This window comes from Rhinolophus sinicus, linkage group LG05, assembly GCF_036562045.2.
Source record: "Rhinolophus sinicus isolate RSC01 linkage group LG05, ASM3656204v1, whole genome shotgun sequence".
In the NCBI taxonomy this organism is placed as follows: domain Eukaryota; kingdom Metazoa; phylum Chordata; class Mammalia; order Chiroptera; family Rhinolophidae; genus Rhinolophus; species Rhinolophus sinicus.
The window spans coordinates 43328068-43344196 of record NC_133755.1 but is presented as its reverse complement, the minus strand read 5'-3'; the positions used below and the strand labels follow the sequence as shown (position 1 = coordinate 43344196).

General features: G+C 38.1%; 1 protein-coding gene and 1 long non-coding RNA gene across 8 annotated transcripts in view; one reads left to right on the top strand and one right to left on the bottom strand.

The window, feature by feature from the left end:
- Positions 1–1408: 1408 nt before the first annotated feature.
- On the bottom strand, positions 1409–3629 carry LOC109437701 (uncharacterized). Its single transcript, XR_002136286.2, has 2 exons — positions 3049–3629; positions 1409–1964 (listed from the first exon to the last, which is right to left on the bottom strand). It is a non-coding gene; the product is annotated as an uncharacterized LOC109437701 (long non-coding RNA).
- Positions 3586–16129, top strand: part of USP34 (ubiquitin specific peptidase 34) — a 205557-nt gene continuing 193013 nt past the window's right edge. For 5 of the 7 annotated variants that reach the window (XM_074332027.1, XM_074332028.1, XM_074332030.1 and 2 more), the window contains exons 1-2: positions 3586–3776; positions 4094–4237. In XM_074332027.1, the coding sequence (XP_074188128.1) occupies positions 3734–3776; positions 4094–4237 (187 nt within the window). In that variant the 5' untranslated portion in view covers positions 3586–3733. The remainder of the gene's footprint in view (positions 3777–4093; positions 4238–16129) is intronic. The other 2 variants (XM_019717506.2, XM_019717509.2) reach the window with 2 other exon arrangements.

Here is a 16129-nt window from a genome sequence, read left to right as displayed (position 1 = left end):
AGGAAGGAAATAAACAGAGTACTGTGATAGACTATTAGAGGGGAGGGGACTTATTTTTTGAGATGTTTAAGTTGAAACCTTTAGGATAAGAAGTTAGCCATTTCAAAACTAGTGAGCAAGTGCTAGGAAATAACATTCACCAGAACCCAGAGAAGGAAGTTTTTTAGAAACTAGACCTGTGTGGTTGGAATGTAACAAGAATAGTATTAAAAACTGGGGAGAGAGGTTGCAGGAAGGCCCAAGTAGAGTTTGCAACAGGAAATATTGAAGGGTTTTAAGCAGGGAAGTGATAGAAGCCAATTTATATTTTTTAAATAATCACTCTGGCAATTTAAGAACCAAACAACTTGCTGGGCGATGTGGAGAATAAAATAGCATACCTGCCTTTCTATCATGGCCATAAGTTCCACAAAACACTGATGAGTGTGGTTATGATGGAGAGGAGTAAATTCTGCAATAACCCTGGCCTCTGATATTAACACCGAACTATAACCCCAAAATCCAGACAAAAATCCTATGGTTCAGTAATAGCAACCAGAATGCTGACAAATGATTTCCGTGGCAACATTAATTTTCCAAAGTTGTTTATGTGGGGCTGGTTTCTAGGGAAGTACCTAGAAATACACTAAACTTGAGAATTTGAAATTTCGTTGAGTGGATAATTTGTCAAAGCATAATTCCACCACTAGATGGTGACATGTATACAAAATACTGAAAACAGTCATCCTTATCAATGTTATGCATGGTGATGCTGATTACAGGTTTTAAAACCAGATTTACAAGAATTTAGGAGATATTTTATGAAATTCTGCTCCATTCGTTTAGAATGCACACCTTTCAAGTTCATTAAGAGGTCTCTGTTGAGACATTTACCAGCTTAGCACAGGATAGTGAAGTCAAATTAGGAGGCAAGCAACCTTGTTTTTATTGGCTTCTCTGCTTTTATTAACAAGCAGGTGAAGTAGATAAAGGGTTGGTAAACTATAGCCCATAGGCCAAATCTGGTTATACGTTTTTGTATAACCTATGGGGCTAAGAGTAATTTTTACATTTCTAAATGGTTGAAAAAAATGAAAAATAGTATTTTGTGATACACGAAAATATAAATTTTAAATTCGTCTCTATAAATAAAAATTTTATCGGAACACAGCCACACTTACTCAGTGTGTACTTTCTATAGCTGCTTTTCCTGCTGGCAGAGTCAAATAATTGTGATAATAGATTTGGAATGCTTATAAAACCTAAAATATTTATTATCTGGCTCTTTACAGAAGTTTGTTTAGCCCTCAAGTGATGACTGAAGAGCAGTGATCATTTATGACAATTTTCTACATTCTCAAAGCACTTTAAGCCAAGGTTCATTTTCACATAACTTTTTAAAGAGTAAAAACACAAAAAACTAGGAAGCAACTGTTAAAAAGATATTTCTTTAATGATCGGACTATGTAGTAGTAGTTGTCCTATTTTCAAGAACTGTTATAGATCCTTTGTGGTCTTAAAAGCATAGTTGACAGATACAAATAATTATCGAAAGAATACTGTATCAGAAATGTGTTTGGGTTGAAAATGAAAATCTATGAGTTAAGGAAAAAGGGATTTTTCTCACATAAGCAGTCTGGGATAGACAGCTGCTCAAGGATGCATCAGGGACCCACCACCCCACACCTTATTCTGTATTATCAACTTTATGGTTGGCTTTTTATCTTGTTTGTACTTTCATTGTTAAAAAACGAAATGGATGCTGTATTACTTTGTGTGTATCAAGAACAAGTTTCAGGCAGAAAGAGGGGTTAGGGGGCACGTCTGCTCAATTTGTCCTTTTTTATTAGGAATGGGCAATTCTTTCCAAAAGACCCACTCGGCATGTTTCTCCTTACACGTAGCCAACCCATGATTGTTTTTAAATCAATAACATATATTCCTTAGGGCTTTCCTTCCTGAGACCAAGGACTCTCAGCTGCCACCTGAAAAACAAACAAAAAACCACGGGTTTGGCAAGTTTTCCTGATGGTTGGTAAGAGGGGTGGGTGGGAATGGTATGATGGATGGACAGTGTCTGCTACAGGATCCAGTCTGCAGAAACTCACGTTTTGTGGGAAAGATGGGAAGGGAAGATGTCAGAATAGCTCTATAACTTGTAAGGATAACCTGCTCATATGGAGCCACTTAAAACAGGCTGGACAGAAACTTTATAGCATAAATTCAAGCGGCAGAAAGGCAAAGAATAACCATCTCTCCATGGTTCTGGAAGGGGGAGATGATGGTGTGACATAGCTCGTATGAAACCTATACAAGAATTACTACTTAACAGCTGCTCTGGTTAGAGTCAAAACTATTATGTATACTACCTTTGGGACTTTTAGTCACATCTCTATTTAAACATATTGGATATAGAAATCAAGGGGGAAGGTTTAAGTGCTGGTGTGAGGAAAAATTTCCCAAAGCTAACTAGTTGTTAATACCAAACTTTAGCTGTATCCCCTTTCCTTCACCTGCTCTTCATTCTCCACTTCCCATCTTAATATCCTTTTAAATTGCTCTTCGCTGAGAAGCATAATATGGTATTTCAGGTGAAAAAGTGTAGATGGGCAATTCGTGAAGGGCCTTCTTGCGTAAAAAGGGGATGCCTCCGCCATTTCTACTAACATCAAGGTGTTGACTGCTCGAGGACGGCTGAGCCTTACAGATTTGAAGGTAGCGAGGCACACGGATGCAGGTTAAGCAGGCCCCTGGGCTGTTCCATTCTCACAAAGTCCGACGAGGGTAGGGCTGTGTGCCCGAACCCGGGTTGCGGCGTCAGCCCAGCTCCCCATTAAACCCCAGCCTCCCCCAACCCAAAAGCCTGAGCACAGGCGAGGGGGTAATGGGAGAAATCAACACCCATTCCGCTTCGTGGGCCCGGAGGAAAAATGGCAGAGCGCAGGGGCGGGGGATAGGGTGGCGCGAGTGACCCGGCGTTTGCTGGGCCTGGGAGCCGGCGGAATGGGCCTCCTTGGGCGACGCCGCGCAATCGCGACCCGCTTGCTGCCTCCGCCATCTTCTACTCACCCGGACTCCCCCCGCGGCCGCGCTGGCTTCGCGTTTCCCTTCCGGCCGCTGACAGAGATCCGGGCTGGGCGGGGTGGGCGAGCGCGCGGAGGGGGTGGACCGAGGGCGGGGAGGCCGGACGGAAGAGGAAAGGGAGGGCGGCGAGGTGGCCGCGGCGGGGTGTGGAGAGTGCGGCGTGTGAGCGGAGAGAGAGGTGGGAGGGCGGGAGGCGAAGAGAGGGCGGGAGGCGGAGGAATGAGAGCGCGAGGCGCTTCTCGTCCGCTCCTTCGCCTGGACGGAAAGAGCCGAGCGCAGCCCGAACGCTCTATTAAAATGGCGGCGGCGTCGGCGGTGGCCGCAGCGTCTGGTCGGTGAAGTGACTCTGCTGCTTCTCTCCCCACCCGCCCCCTCCCTCCCTCTCCCCTCCCCCTGCCCTTCCCCCCCTTCCCAGCCGCCGGCGCCTCCGCGCCCCTCCGGCCTGCGCACCTCCCCTCGCCCCCCTTCTCTCCCCCGCCCGCTCCGGGGACCGCCGGCCCCCTCCCCCATTCTCCTGCTCCCCGCCCCGTCCCCGCCGCCGCCCGCCCTCGTCGCCTCCCCGCCCAGCCGGCCGGCCGGCCCCCTCCTCCGCCTCTCTCCCCTCCCCCCCGCCGGTCGGGATCAGTCAGTGCGATCCGAAGCGGGGGAGGGGGGGGGCGGCGGCCGAACGATGTGCGAGAACTGCGCAGACCTGGTGGAGGTGTTAAATGAAAGTAAGTAGCCGTGGCGGCGGCCTATCGGGGTGCACGGTTTGGGGTCCCCGCGCCGCTCCCCGGGCTGTCGCGGCCTGCGGGAGGCGACGGCCGAGCCGGGCGGCGTGCGGGCCTAGCGCCCTGGGAAGGTGAGCGGTGCTGCGGCCGCCTCGCCGCCTCGGGCCCAGCCCGGCCCGGTTACCTGAGCGCCCGAGAGGGGGCCGCCGCGGAGCTGCGGCGAGGCCGGGCCTGAGCGGTCTCAGGGCTCGGAAAGTTTCCTTATTACAGGTGTCAATTAACGAAGGCACTAATGAACCTTCGCCTCCTTTTCCTATCAGGGAAGGTGAGCGGAGGTGTGGGGTCCGAGAACCAGGCTTTCCTCCGCAGTCCGTACCCTTCGACCCTCCCACCGCCCTCTGATTTTCAACGTGCTGCCCAAGGCCTCTCTTACCTGCTAATTTTCATTAAACTCCTGGGAGGAGGTTGGTGGTTTTCCCCTCCCTTGGGGGTGTGTGGGTGTATTAAACCCTTCTGCCAGCCCTTAAATAGCTGAAAATGAACTGTGGTAGTGATGTTTGGACCTTTCATACATATTTTTAAAAATTAGTTAATGATGTTTCTTAGTATACCATTCGTTGTTTTAATGGTAAATCCTGTTAAGGAGAGTACTGTACTGCAGGTAACCATCCCGGGAAAGTCCTGGCCTTTCTCCTGGAATGAAAGGCCTTATTCCTTATACTTTTGATTATTAAAGAGCGTACATTGATCTTTACTGGTCAAATTCTTTTATTTTATTCCCGACCCTTATAAGATGGTATTTTAAAGAAACAAGATATATTACAAGTTAAGTACTTTTGGGCCTAAAGGCCTAGTTGGACCAGGTGAATTAGATAGTATACAAAAACTTGATCGTAAATGAGAATTTTCTCAACAAACAGTAGCCTGGGTTTTCGATTTGTTCTGTTGTGATATTTTGAAAGACTTCCAAACTACCTATTTTCTAATACGATTCTTTAAAACAGTTGATTTAGAAAATGCATCATATTGTGTTTGAATTTTACTTTAATGACCAAAGGCAATTATAAAAGTGGAACAGTACTCAGTTGCTTTTCAACTGAGTATTTACTTCGTGACAGGTGGAAGCAGGGTTTTGCCCATATTTAAACTATACAATATTTGTGCCAGTGTAAATTTTCCTAGAATATTAGTTATTTGCATTTGTTTTGAGTTAACTTTTATTTTTGGTGCAAGTGGTTTATGATATGCTCATAAACATAAGTCCTGAGTACTTATTTCAGTAATTTGTATTTTATATTTTAGGTGTAAGTTGTGTGATTATGGCTTTGTTTTTCTGAAATTGGAAAACGAATAGCTTTGCTATCTAACATAAGGAAAAACTGCTTTTAATAATTTTGTTGGTGTTTTATAATTAGTTTAAACTTAATGAGGAAAATTAATTTTAAAATAGTATCTAAAGAAACTAAAGTTTGTTAATCTTTGTTCTCTTTTGAAAAGAGACAATAATGAAAGGTTCTATTGAAGATTATTTGGGAAGCCCCTAGAACTTTGTTTAGAAGCGCTCAAAAATGCAATGGAGTTATGGAGAGTTAGAAATATGGAGAACTGAAGTAGAATTTAGATTTTATTACCTTTAACTAAATAGTTAGTTGAACCAGGTTCACAAAATCTGGCCCTGCAGACCCTCTAAGAAACCTGTTTTAGTGAACACAAAAGGATTTTTCTACTTGTGTATAAGCCAATAATCTCTCAAAATACTTAATACTTTAATTCTTAATATTTCCTTTAAGGCTCAGTTAAAAAATTTGCCTCCTAAACACAATCTCACAATGATGCTTCCTTTTTTTTTTTAATTACTTAAGCAATTTTATTTGTACATTATACCAAGCTATTACAAGTTGCTTTTTTCCCTCTGTAGTTGTTTAAAAATTTTCACAATTCCTTTGTGTAATTCCTGTATCCAATACATAAGACACTTAAGTTTTTTGAGAGCAGAGGGTATTACTGTATATCTCATTTTACTAACATTTATCCATGACCAGATAGGAGTGTGATGGTTGGAACTTGATAAAACTTACTGAATTGAATTGAAATAGGCTATATGTCTTGTAATCTGGCTCACAATAGTGATCTATTAAGTCTTTCATTCCCGCCCCCGAAGGGTTATGCAAAGATGAGCATCAGTTCATCCTAAATTAGAAATTCAGAGTTAAAGTACAAATAATGTGCGCAGAATTCATCTCTCAATATAATTCCGCATAACAATTTAACCAAGGGAAGAAATTAAATTACATTTTTGGTGGTGTGTTTCAAGTCGATGTAGAGAAAGAATTATTTTTAAAAAATACCCTAAACCTATTTCTTTTCAAATTTACAATCACTGACCAAACTTAAAGAAGTCTGCCTGGACACACCAGGAAATGTGTAATCTAAAAACTTTGTGTTTAAATGTAGGGGTAGATAGGTGGGCATTATAGCTTTATATTTGATATGCACAGAGGTTTTGATAGGGTAAGGACTTCATATGAATTGTTTATTTTAAAACCTGGCAGAATGTAATGTAGTTAAGATAAAAATTGGTAGCAAAAAGATGTAAATAGCTTCCTTTTGTCAACAGTTTTTGATGAATTAGTATTACCAGTTATACTTCTAGTCCTGCTGAGAATCAAGCTGTAAACTGTCACCATGGAAACACACACACACATATACAGATACAGTTTTGCCTGCAGGTAAAAGGCCCGTTGAAGACTGCGTGGAAGCAGGCTAAGGACCCCAAAATAAGGATTTCCTCATCCCCCTTTTTTAATGTGGTCTGGACAGTTATCCTAAAACTTCAAATTACGTTTCAAAATATCATTTAGCTTTAGTATTAGAATAAGCATTCTCAACAATATTAAAATATTTGACTTTCCATTTTACTTTCAATGCTTTATTTTTATAAAGGATTTTAATAAGCATTTTAAAAGCTTGGAATGTATTGAGTGAATTTTGCTATTATCAATTTGTAGGGTTGCATTCAGTTTAGGCGATATTTTAAGTTTATATTCCTGTGCTTGTTCTGTTGAGTTTGTATGTTTGCTGCTTTTATAGCTACTTTTGTGAACCCGTTTACTAAGTCCCAGCTATTTCTAGATGTTGATGAGAAGTTGGAGGCATGAAGTTATTCTTTGGGCCATCACCATAGCTAGCTCACTAGTAAATTGAGGTCATTATTTGCCTTTGTAAGGTGAATTTCTCAGAGTAGAGTGAAAATGTCTTTACGCATATATTAATTTTTTAAATCATTTGTTATGTTGGGGATTTTACTCTGTGTGTTAAGTGAATTACAGTTTACCAAATAGATTAATTCATTTGTCCTCCCTAACTTTCTGAGATAGGCAGGAGAAAGATAATGGCTTCTCCATTTTAAAGGTGACGAAATTGAACCTTAGAAAAGCTAAGTGGTTTGCTAAAGATCACCTGTCACCTGCTTAGTAGTCATATTTAAGCTAGAACTCAAGATACTCTGGTATTAGTATTTGCAGAATAAAATTCTATATTCATTTTATTTTTAAAGCAGAATACTTCTCGAGCAGTTTGTGTTGGGTACTTTATCAGTTCTTTGAGGTAGGTACTCTGTCACCCTTTTTGGATAAGAACCAAGGCTTAGTTATCTAATTTGTGGAGAGTCATATGACTATTCAGTGGAGCCAGGATTGGAATAGGACTTAATTCCAGATCAGGCTAAAAGCCCATGCTCTTGACAGTTATGTTATGCTATGTAAACTTAATGCTGATCTATTCAAGTGAAGGACATTGAGTACACTGTTTGATTGTCAAAATAAAAAAATCACATATTTTTATGTATTTTTACAAGTTATGGCATAATTCCGTAGTAGTTGTAGTAGGAATTTATAGTGGTAAATGTAGGTGAGTGGCAATCTATCTTAATGTTTGTCAGCAGTGAGCCCTTTAATAAAAGACACATTACTGGGGTGTTTTAGATAAGTACATAGGCACTAAATAAATAAATCATTAGCTACATAATATTTTCGGTAGACATTTAATTCTAAAATTTGAACTGATTCTTAAAATTGGAAATCTGATTTTGCAACAATACAAAGTCCCTAGTTAGGGTTTTTATTTGGTGAATTAACCTTGCTAAGTATATATCCTCTTAAACCAATTAATATCTGAAATACTGTTTTTCAGAGATAATAGTATTCATAATTTCAATAGAAATATCTTTATAAAGTAACTTAGAAACCATAAAGCACTACAAACGATTATTAATAGCAAGGCTATCTGCAGTCATTGTCAATAACTATTGATAACTAGCTTTAGCCTTTATGAAATACGTTAATGTTCCATATATGTTTAGTAATGCTAGTGGATATATCTCTACCAGTATTTCTTATGTGTGTCAATAAGAATTTTTATATTTTTGGAAAGATAGAAACTTTTCAGTGACTTGACCAAGGTGTGAGAGACCCTACATAGCTAAATGGGTTGGGCTACCCTTTTCGTTTTCACATTAAGTTTTTCCTAATTATAAAGGTTGCATATTCTCATTGTAGACATACTGAAAACTATTCAAGTTTAAAGCACCCGTTATGTTACCATCCACTGATGATTGCTGTTGAATATTTTTCCATCTTAGTTTTTGGTACACATTTATATTTCTAAAATTGAGAATGAGGTACATGTAGTTTAATATCTACTTGTTTCACCTAACATTACGAGTATGTTCGATCATTTCCCTTACTAACTTCTTGAAAACATTTTTTTGTCTGTATAATATTTCTATGTTGTATATAATTTAATATTTCCCTATTGCATATTTGTTTCCAGTTTTCCCATATTATAAATACTGCTGCAAATGAGCATTCTAGTATATAAATCTTTTAATTACATCATTGGTTCTTTAAGGTAGATTCTTAGAAGTGATTACTGTGTCAAAATGTGAACACATTTTTGTTTATATTACCAGTTGCTTTCCAGAAAGGATATACTGATTTCCATTCTTTTAGCAGTGTCTGTGCAGCTTGGGCACTCTCATTTGTGCTGAATATTATACTTAAAAAAGTGTTATTTTGGCAAAAAAGTTAATAGCCAATTACTAGTAAGTTTAAACACATACTTTTATCGGCTATTTGCATTTCTTCTTTAATACAGTGCTTGTGTTCTTTTCCCACTTTTTCAGTTTTAATGTTTTGTGTTATTTGTAAGAGCTGTTCACTTATTAAATATATCAATCCTTGGTCCTGTTTACCATGTACATTTTTCCTGCTTTTTGTTTGCTTTTTCATTTTGGTATTTTTAATTACCAGTTTTTAAGAAATGTTTTATATTGTGCAGCTTCTACATAGTTGCCTGTCTAAAACACAATATGTGATTATCATATTACCTGCTTAAACTGTCATAGCTTTTCATTGTTTGAAGAATAAAGTCCTAACTTTTTAGTCTAGCATATATATATATATATCATAGCATAGTTTGGCCCAAATTCATCTTTCTAGCCTCACTTTTCACTTTTTTTTTTTTTTTTGTGACACCTTCTTAAATCTTTTTCAGTCTGTCTTAAAAAAATAGCTTATACCCATTAGAATACATACTTTTGTTATACTCGTACTCCCTCTTTTTAAAAAAAATTAACATCAGCCTTCCTTGCTGGGTGGTGAATTCCTTAAAGTCAGGAGCCATGTTTTATTTCTTCTTTTCCCAGTCCTAATACAGTGCCTTGTAGAGAGTCTGTGCTTAGTAAACATTTTAGTTAATGAAAAGTTACCTTAAGAAGAATGTGATTGCTTAGGTAAATCAGTGTTCTTGGGCCTAGTCAGTAGTGATTTAGGTAGAGTTTTTGGATAGAGTATGCTATAGCTGTAGATTATATCATATATACTGCGTTTTATTATTCATAAACCAGTAGGTATACTTATAAAAAATACCCACCCTAACCAACGATGTTCTAAATTAATAGGCAATGCAAAAAGGCAAAAAATTAGTTCTGTTTCTACATAGGAGGCCAGATTTGGGTCTATGGGATGCAATTTAGCTCAATTATTTTTATTTAGGACTTTACATACCAGGAAAATAATTGGACTTTTTACCTTTTAATGTGATTAACACCTGTTAATGTTATTTTTCTCTCAAATTACATAGAAATTAAAAACAGTCTCCAAATGTAGGTTACTCAGTTGATTGCGAATTGATAATAGTATATGCCTGGCCTCTTCTAGCACTTTCCTTACTGTGGTAGAAAACAGATTTCTCTTCCTGCCCTGGCCATAACCTCTACTAGAGAACTTAATCTTACTTACATCCCTGGAAGAGACTACTCCCTAGCCATTGCTGCTTAGATTCCAGATGTGCTCCTCACCTCATGAATTGGTGGGGCTGCTGTTAATCCATCAGATTTTTCCTGTCAGATGTTTGAAGTAAAGACCCAGGTAACTGGAGCAGCTGAACTAGAGTGAGTGCTTTGGCAAGCTGATGTGAGGGAACAGAAACGTCAAGCAAGTGGGGGGGAGGCTGTTTGCAGAAGAGAATTGGGGCAAATTTGTGGAAACATTTGACGTTGAAGCTCCATAGACAGAAAATAATACCCTGATGGCTTTCCAATATTGAAGGTAGAACTCCTTTTGAGGTGTCTGCCCTGTGCATACCTTTTGAGTTAGTATGCAACCAAGAATTTGATTCCAGTATTGCCCCTAATGAGCTCTCTTCTGTTGGAGTTATCTTTAGCTGTGGATACTTCATTATAATCTGTTTTAGGTTTTTGGAACATGTTGAGCAAGTGTCATCTGTAGCATTTGGTGACAGTAGAAAACTTAACCCCTACCATTGGTTACTTACCTCAACTGGGATGTTTAGTCTTTTTCAAAAGACTTTGTTGTTTCTCATTCTAAAAAGGATACCTGCTTTTTAGAAGAAAAATTGTACAGAAAATAATAAAATTGGGAGAATATGGAACTCTGCTTACTAAAGAAATCGTTTGTTTTGGTAAACATCTCTTAAGTCATTCTTTTCTCTTTCCTCAAACACTATTTTATGTAAATAAACATTACATGTTTATATTTTAATAAAAATTTTAATAAAATGTAGGCACCTTTCCATGTTGCCTACATTATAATTTTTAATGCCTTAAATGTAGTATTCCATTATTTGGTCATACTGTAACTTAACCTGTCCTCTATTGACAGGCATTTGGGTTGTTATGTGACTTGTGTAACTGATTTATCACCTTGAATATAGTCTTTAAATCATATTGCTGAGTAGCTCAAACATCATATTTGGAAGGAAATCTGGCGTTATGATAAAACTTTAAAAAATAAATTTATCTTCTAATATTAGAGCATCAGTGTATAGGCTTCATAGTCTTAAAGTGTGTATTTTGACTCCTAGGTCTGTCGGGCTGATTTAGCAGTGTACTGGTTCTAAACCCCATAAGACCAAATAAGTAGTAGTTTTTATTTTAGGTAACTTTGTTGCCAGATTCATGAACCATATTCTGATTATCGAGAAAGGATCAGTAACTAGTGATGAATGTAGAAGTATATGAGCAGTAGTAAGAGCACTAACTCAGAATAAATTGAGACTTAAAATGCTTAAGGTAATAGGGCTTTTGAAGTTGTGTTCAAAGTAAGAAGTAATACGGGAATAATGGATCCACTGCTTGGTAGAGTGGTATATAATAGAATGTAGTGGTGAACAGAAGGTTGTTTTACTCTAATAATAATTTGTTCCATTTCCCTTCTAAGAGGAGTCCCCAAGCCAGCAGGATAAATCATATATTAAGAGGGAATCTAACTTCCAGATTGGTGAGGAATAATGAGAGCTTTATTAATGGTGTTTAGAGTTAAAATTGCCAGGTCTGGGCATATTCCATCTAGCGAAGATGATAGAGTTATGGTTTTGTGATTGTGAAGCTTTAGCTGTTAAGTTTGCAAAAGAGCGGAAATTGAAAGTCCTGTCTTAGGTTATTCCCCCCATCCCCCATTTTGGGAACTACAAGAGAAACTTGCCACTATTAAATAATTAATTGCTTAGTAAAGATAGAGTGAAAAGATGGTAAAAAAATTTGTCATGGCACTAATAAGTAGCCTATGTTAAGCCAGTTTTATTTTTTCTTTGATCTAGAAACCAGTATGGTAAAACATGGAAATGCTACTATAGATTTGACATATTCTGACAATATCAAGGCACTTGACAGATCTGATGCTATTGTTGTGAAAAAGATGGGATGTATTTTTTTTTGTCAACCTGAAGGGACTTGACTCACATTGGCAAACCAGCGGATCTTGTCCTTAATTCTTTCCTCTTCAAGGTTTTCAGTAATGATCCTTGGTTTATAAACTGTTTCTTGAAATGGCCCTATTTCAGAGAGTAAGGGGGACTTTGGAACTTCCCTTGTTTCACAAGAAGAGCTCATTTTGATAATGTTTTATAAATTGGGATTCTATGTGAGATTTGGGGAGAAAAGGGTGTAGCTGCTTTAATATATAAATAAGCTTGGAAACCATTAACAGTATTATATGGGTGCTCAGAAAGCCAACACAACATAAAACTCTCCTCAAGTATTATAAGCAGTGTGCCCAGATTATAGGAGGTAGTAGTGCAGTGCTTGTGCAATTAGAATAATACTGTGTTGGATCGTATACAACACAATCATGATCAGCTACTTCTGAAGATATTTAAACACTGTAATTCTGCATGTCTTCATTGAACCTCACAGAAATTATGAGAAATATGATTTGGCCAAGGTTACACAGCTAATTAAGTAGCAGAGCTAGGAGTAGAGTTTAGTTCTTATTTCTACTCAGTGTGCTTTTCATTAACCGTGCTCTTTTTTTTTAAAGAGAAGCTTGTCTATGGTAGTTGGGAAACTCATGAAAAACTTAAAGGAACTGTGGAGAGATTTATTCTGGCTAAATTGGATTAGGCAAGGTTTCAAGGAAGATGGAATTGGGCCTTTAACTGGTTGGAATAGTTGCTGGGAATGAGAAGAGTGGAACCAACTGCTTACTACCGTGTTTCCCGGAAAATAAGACCTAGCCGGACCATCAGGTCTAATGCGTCTTTTGGAGCAAAAATTAATATAAGACCCGGTCTTATTTTACTATAAGACCGAGTCTTAGTTTACTATATAGTAAAATAAGCCCTAGCATGATTTTACTATATAGTAAAATAGGACTCGGTCTTATATATTAATTTTTGCTCCAAAAGACACATTAGAGCTGATGGTCCGGCTAGGTCTTATTTTCGGGGAAACACGTGTTTGATTTGTGAGATGCTGTGTGACACAGCTACTGTTAACCTCACTCCCCTGCTTGTTTTGTCTTTTTTAGTTGATGTTCTTTGCTGTCACTGAGCCTTTATGTATGCCTGGAACTTATCACCTTTCTATGCCTTCAAGTCTTAAATGTTATTTTTTCAGGAGACCTTTTTGAACATCCAAACTAAAGTAATTCTGATTCTTATTCTTCGTAGCACCACAGCTTAGAATTACGTATTTGTTTTTGTTCTTTAATGTCTTTATTTTATAAGACTAAGTTCTTTGACTACAGTTATCTGTTTTATTAACTAATTTTCACAGTACCCACACATACTAGGACCATTATTTGTTAAAATATCTGAAAATTTTTAAGATTGCTGTTGGTGGGTAATGGAAGAGAAGACATAGGTAGGCTGAATGTGATGGTTTTCCGTTTTCTCAGTTTTCTTGTGTATTTTAAATATTGTCCTTCCTTGCTTTAGCGATGTACTGCTCACAACCCCCTTCATAAAGAGGTGCTTCATTGTTTGTTTTTTTAACTGATTTTGTCAAGGTTTTCTGTTTTGTTTTGTTTTTTAAATATTCTTGGATATCCCTTGATATTAACATCCATAGGTTAACAATCTAAGATTGGGAATTACTTTTGAAGCAGTTAGGACTCGGTCACAAGGACCAGAAAGAAAAGACAGCCCATATGGCAGAAACAAAAATGATTTTTCTTATAAAGCTTAAACTGAGCATTCCAGGTGTGTACTATCTTCAGGTCTGGTTTGTTCTTAATCTATGGATTCATAACAGTATCAAGACTTTATTTCTTTATGTCTTGCTCTGCTGTGCATCCTTGATTTTAACCTCAGTTTGGTCCTTCTCATGGTACCGTGTTTCCCCGAAAATAAGACCTAACTGGAAAATGAGCCCTAGCATGATTTTTCAGGATGACATCCCCTGAACATAAGCCCTAATGCGTCTCTGGAGCAAAAATTAATGTAAGACCTGGAATTGTTTTCGGGGAACCACGGTAGCAGAAGTGACTACTGTTACCATCTTTATACCACACTGTTTGGAAATCACATATTTATACTACACAGGAAGAGAGATTCTCTTCTGAAGCATACTGTACAGGAACAAGGAAGCTTCTTTTTCCAAAACTTTGCTAGCAAATGGCACTTCATGTATCATTGGCCTTATTCTTGAAAGAATTCAAAGAGGATGGATTTTTGATTGGTTTAAACTGATCGTGACCTATTCCTGAAGCTGAGCTCACCCAAACCTCATAGCTAAAGAATTAAGTGTTGGGGTGACTGGTTAGTTCAGTTAGTTGGTTAGAGCGGGATGCTACTAACACCAGGGTTGCCGGTTTGATCGCTGCATAGTCCACTGTGAGTTGCACCCTCCTTTAAAAAAAAAAAAAAAGGTAGGTGTTTTCCAACAAAATATTTGGCATGTTGTGACCAGGAAGAAGGAGAAATTGTTTCTGGGTAGCAAGCACATGGGTAACTAGTAGATTGTGCTATACTGAACCCCCCCCCCCCCAGTTTTATAACTATTTGATAATCAATGGTTAGTTCTCATCCACATTGACTGTATGTAGATTTTTAAAGTGGTGACAGGTACATATGTAACCAACAGAGAGTTTGGTGAATCTTCATCCTCACTGTGTTTTCTGGACAACCGCACAGGGATATGATATGGGTCATTTCTTACTCCTTTGGCCTGGACACCTTTGTTGAGCCTGGTAATTGCGCATGTCTGAAGTTCCCATTTCTATAGCAGGTTTCTGGTTCTCTTAATGCCAGAGTGGCATGCTCTTTGAAGCCCACCCCATGGATGCACTTGTGAATGTCCATGGTGTATTTTCTGATCACTACCTCATTGATGGCAGAATGGTCCTTCTCCCCACCCTTGTTTGTGGGAGCCATTCTGCCACGCCCAGGTTGGAAAGTTGAAAACCATTTATTAACGTTGTGTTTACTGAATTGATTATTTTGTTTGTGTTACCTTAATTCTTTATTTTCAATTTATAACAAATATATTGAATGTTTAACGTATGAATTATTGTGCAGGACACTATGGTAGATGTAGAAATATTTTAGCTGGTTATGTTCCCTTAAGGAAGGTTGAATCCAGTGCAGATGAGGCAGAAGGATGGTAGGTGAGAGAGTGACTTCTGGAATCTGACTGACCTGAGTTCAAATCCTGTTTCTGTCATTTATTAAACCTCTGGCTTTCATTAAGTTCCCTAACCTCTTAGTGCCTTCTTCCTTATTTGAAAATGAGGATAATAATACCCTAGATAACAAATTCCAAGGATTTAGTAAGGATTAAATACAATAATGCATATCAACACAGTGCTAGCATAAGAAATATACAAAAAACAATAGTATGAGAAGAGAAACGGTGAATTTCATAAAACATATGTCACTGAAGCATAGTGGGAGGAATTTAGTTTTTGGTGAGATTGGAGAAGGCTTCATGGAATTGATAAAATTTAAGTTGATCTTTGAAAAATTAAAAAAAAATTATTGGAGAAGTGGTTATTTTGGTAAAAATAATTTTGTAGAAAAAGTAAATATAGTTTGTCTTTCTTGAAACTTCACAAACAGTTGTCTCTGGTTTTATTTCCTTCCATTTCCTCTAGGACCTTGTTCTTGAGCTCTCGCTCCTTTTTTTTCCTCCAGCGTCTTAAGTTCTCCCCAAGTTTCTAAAATCAGGCTTCTGCTTTCTACTAAAAACTATATTGTAAAAGGTCACCAGTGGCCTACTGTTTACCAAAGCAAATGGAGAGGTTTTCTCTCTAACTTTTCACATTGACCAGTACTTTCCCTTTCTGTTTCACTTAAAAAAATTATTTTTCTGCTTATGATTGTAATATATATGATCAGTGTAGAGAGCTTTGAAAATACTGACATAAACAAAAACATTTGTAATAACATTGTTAAAATTTTACAGTTGTCCCCTTCATCTGCAGTTTTGCTTTCTGCAATTTGAATTACATTGGTCAACTGTGGACCGAAAATATTGAGTAGAAAATTCCAAAAATAAACAAGTTGTGAGTTTTAAATTGCAAGCCATTCTGAGTAACATGATGAAATCTTGCACCTTC